We start from the raw sequence: 4,046 nt of genomic DNA on the forward strand, positions 1-4,046 counted from the left end.
CTGACTCATAGCGAACCCTTCCTGGGTTTCTGAGGCAATATCACTACAGAAGTCAATTGTCCAATCTTCCATCTGAAGAGTGGCTGGTGGGTTTGAACCGCCACCCTTCTGGTTAGCAGTCAAATTACTTAGGCATGACACTACCAGAAGTCCCTCTGTTGGGAGCAGCACTAAGTAATTTTCTGGGAAGTTCTCTCACTCTCAGGTGTATAGAATTCACTCAGGTATATTGGGGCTGGATAGTCTGGCAACTCTGCCAGGCTCGAAAGGAGCCCTCCTAGAGGCAGAAGGGGTCTCTCTGAATACTGGCTGAGAAAGATGTGCTGCTGAAATGTGCTCCTGAGAGACATGAGAGACGCACGCTGCTGAGAGAGAGACGTGAGAGACACGCACTACTGAGAGCGCGATGTGCTACCAAGACTGCCGGCTGCTGAGTGAGATGGCCAGCTGCAAGAGACTGAGTCCCACTTCTGAACTCAAATTGTAGTCTAGTGCTTCCCTAATAAACCCCATAATCTGTGAGTTCTGTGTGGCCACTTCAGTAAATTATCAAACCCAGCAGAGAGGTGGTGGGTGCTGCGGGAGGAACGGTTGGAGAAAGGGCTGGAGGGAGGCAGCATGTTTGGCCTCGCAGGAATAGTCCTTGGGCTACTGATGGCGATTCTGTCTTCCTCTTGTGGGGTCAGAGGAGGTCAGAAGATGAGGCCTCCCTGCCCCTTTAGCACTTACTTTGGACACGTTATTAGGAGAAAACAATCCCTGGAGAAGGATGCCATGCTTGGTAAAGCAGAGGGTCCGTGAAAAAGAAGAGACCCTCAACAAGATGGACTGACACAGTGGTTGCAACGATGGGCTCAGGCATAACAAGGATTGCGAGGATGGAGCCAGACTGGGTAGTGTTTCATTCTGTTGTACATGGGGTCACTATGAGTCAGAACCGACTGGACAGCACCAAACAATAACAATATATGAATGCGCTCTGTTGAGTTACGAAAATGAAGTAACTATTATTACAGCAAGACCAAGTTTCACCTTCTGCAGAAAGACTAAATGTCTATTGCCCTTGCCCTGTTAGGTCATCCTTCTTGGGAAGAGGTGGGTCTTCTCTTCTTCAGAGACAGGAAAACGCTCCCTGAGGGCCCAAACTGCCCCAAGAATGACTCCTCTGACCTCTAGCCTCTCCTTCCATACCCTCATTAGGATATTACTGCACTGTGTTGAGTGTTCCAGTGGATTCTAACTCCATCTGCCGATCAGTCTGTTCTCTAACTTTGCATGGCCCATAAACACTCTGTTAGTCCTCAAGCTCAGAGGGAAAGCATATACCCCAAGGGGCAAAGCTCAACCCTCAGACCCCACTAGCCTGATGGGATTGATCTAAAAGCTAATTTCAGAGAAAACTCATTGTTAATGTCAGGCAAGTGCTGAGAAGACCTTGAAGAAAAAATGAAATAAACCCAATAAACCCAATGTCCTTATTAAGCTATCAGTTCAAAGCAGATGTCAGGGGGAGTTTCACATAAGAAAACATGTTTATTTAAGAAGATGGAATATTCAGATCAATCCATCATCTTGCCTAAGGCATCTGACTGCTAACCAGAAGGCTGGTGGTTCCAACCCACCAGCCACTCCTCAGAAAGAAGATGGGGCAATCTATTTCTGTAGTGATACCGCCTTGGAAACCCAAGGAGGGTCCGCTTTGAGTCAGATCCAACTCGACAGCAGTGAGTCTCTGGGTGGCGCAAGCAGTGACCACATTCTGCTGTTGGCGGTTCCAGTCCAGATCTACTTCCAAAACAAATCAGCCATTGAAAAATCCTCTGGAGGGCAGTTCTACTCTGATACCCATGTGGTCACTATAAGTCAGAATCAACTTGTCCACAACTGGTTACCCTAACTCGGGCTCTTCAGTGCATGCAAAGGTCCAAATGAGGTAACCCAGAAGGTGAGCACAAACCTAAACCCTCCTAAGATTAGCATCACCAACCCTGAGGGCTTGAGCAGTGTTCACAATCTGGTAAAAGAGGATGGGGCTAAAAGCAATAGGAGATATGGTTGACGGTCTTCTCCAGCTTAAGTAAGCCTAGGTCCTGCTCACCAGGCAGTCAGGCAGTGAGTGAGTGGACCACTGGATCCCAGATGCCCAGTAGCTAGTGATTGTTAAAGTTATCCACCTGGCCTCCCTGGGCGAGATGGAAGGAGGTGGGGTAGTGAAGAATTCCACCCACCCCTAGGTTGGTCAGTCAAGCCCCACCAAGGGGTCAGCACTCTAAACCTTCCATGGAGCGAGCTTCCTCCAGGAATCTGCCCCTCCCTTCAGCCTCTCCTTGTTCACCGTTTCCTCACGTTTTCTAGCCCCCGGCAGTTTTTTTTCCTGCTTCCAGCTCATTGCCTAGAGAAGCCCAATTCTTTCCTCTCTCCTTCTGTTCTTTTCCCTTGCAACCCTTGTAGGTCCACCTGAAAGAAATGCAAGGCTCTAAGACTGGGAGTTGGGGGTCACAGTGGGGTGCGGTGGGGGTGCTACCGAACGGCTGAGCCCCACATTGGGAGCTGGTGAGAAGGCCAGCCGTGGCTCCGGGGAGGCCCCGCAGCCCCTAGCTCTAGGTGTGCAGGAAGATGAAAGGGCGTTCCAGGCAGGGCTTAAGAGACAGAGGGCCTTTGAGGGGAACGTCCGCCAGTAACCTAGGGTACAGCTGCGACCTGTTGTTAAACCAGGCTACTGCCGCTAAAGTTCACCGGCTCTCGGCGCCCTCTCGAACTAGGTTTGGCAAACTCGAGCCTCTTCTCCTCCCACCAATCCTCTACCCACTCCCCAAGAAGGCTGGCCCTCGGGGTTGGTCCTTGTAGTTCTTGGGAGTGTGGGAACAGGAGCTACCAGGCGGTCTCTTTTCCAGGCAGCCACCGCGGACCTTAGACAAGAGGCAAAGCAAGAGCGAGCAAGGGCCGGCCGGGGACGGGCTTCCCTTCGCCCCTGGTCTGGCGGGAGAGCACGGAAGGCGCGCCGAGTCCCCACACCTGGTTGCCTCCGCTTCCACCCCTTCCTCCTGTGACGCCCAGGGGCGGCCATCTTCCATGCTGGGGGCGCCAAAACCTTAGAGTCGGAGCGCCCCCTGTGGAAAGTCCCCCACTCCGAAAGCACCCGGCGAAAGGCGCGGACGTGGGTAGCAGCGCACGGGGCAGCTCGCGCATGGTTCCCCACAGGTCGGATCTCCACCGCGGCGCTGCCTCCCGGGGTCCAAAATGGGACTTCCCCGCCACTCCCAAGTTGATCCAGCTGTCCCAGGGGAGCAGGATTCGGGGCGGGGAGCACGCAACAGACCTACTTTCCTTCCTTCCCAGACGCACCGAGCTCCAGTCAGCGCCGGAGGTCTGGTTGGCGCCCAGGGACCCAGGGTGCCTGACTCCCGTCGGTTAACAAGAGAAGGGGGTTGGGAGAGCCCCCAGATCTTACCGTAGCATCTTCCCCCGCGTAGTGCCCGATGACGCGGTGGCCCCCCGGGTGCCGGCTGGACCATTTGGTGATGTTGTAGACCTTGCGTTCGATGACAAGCCACTTGTCCGTGCGCAGGTTGTGCTTCTGAATCTCCTCCCAGCTGAAGGTGGGCATGGTCGTCTCGCGCTCGGGGCCGCCCTCGCCCTGGTTGCCCCCCTTCCCCATGCTGCCTGCCGAGCGCTACGTGCACTACGAGCCCCGTGCGCTACGGCCTCCCTGCGTCGGCTGCTCGCTGCACAAACGGCCCCTCCTGCCCGAGTGTGCGGACCCGGCCCAGCTCGCTTTCGGCTTTTGTCTTCTCCTACTCCGCCTCCCACGGTGCCCCCTCCCCCAGCCAGCTCGCCTTCCGTCCGGAGTCTCCCAGGCCTCCCCCGGCCAAATCCTTGGCTTTCCAGTGCCCCCAAGCGGTCCCCTCCTCCGCCCCTCCCTAGGCCCGCCCCGATGGACTTTTGCCTCCAGTAAGACTCCGGTGGCGCTCAAGGCCCCCCCAGCTCCGGGCTCCGCATCCTCCCGCGTTCCCCGCCGCCCGGGTTTCCACAGTGATCAGCAGAGC

The 4,046-nt window shown here is 55.4% G+C and overlaps 1 protein-coding gene across 1 annotated transcript in view; it reads right to left on the bottom strand.

Moving 5' to 3' along the window:
- Positions 1-3,658, bottom strand: part of FADS2 (fatty acid desaturase 2) — a 50,451-nt gene extending 46,793 nt beyond the window's left edge. The window contains exon 1 of the mRNA XM_007945012.1: positions 3,452-3,658. Coding sequence (XP_007943203.1) covers positions 3,452-3,658 — 207 coding nt within the window. The remainder of the gene's footprint in view (positions 1-3,451) is intronic.
- Between the last annotated feature and the right edge of the window lie 388 nt (positions 3,659-4,046).

This window comes from Orycteropus afer, unplaced genomic scaffold (assembly GCF_000298275.1).
Source record: "Orycteropus afer afer isolate SDZICR_OR568_19922 unplaced genomic scaffold, OryAfe1.0 scaffold00130, whole genome shotgun sequence".
In the NCBI taxonomy this organism is placed as follows: Eukaryota; Metazoa; Chordata; class Mammalia; order Tubulidentata; family Orycteropodidae; genus Orycteropus; species Orycteropus afer.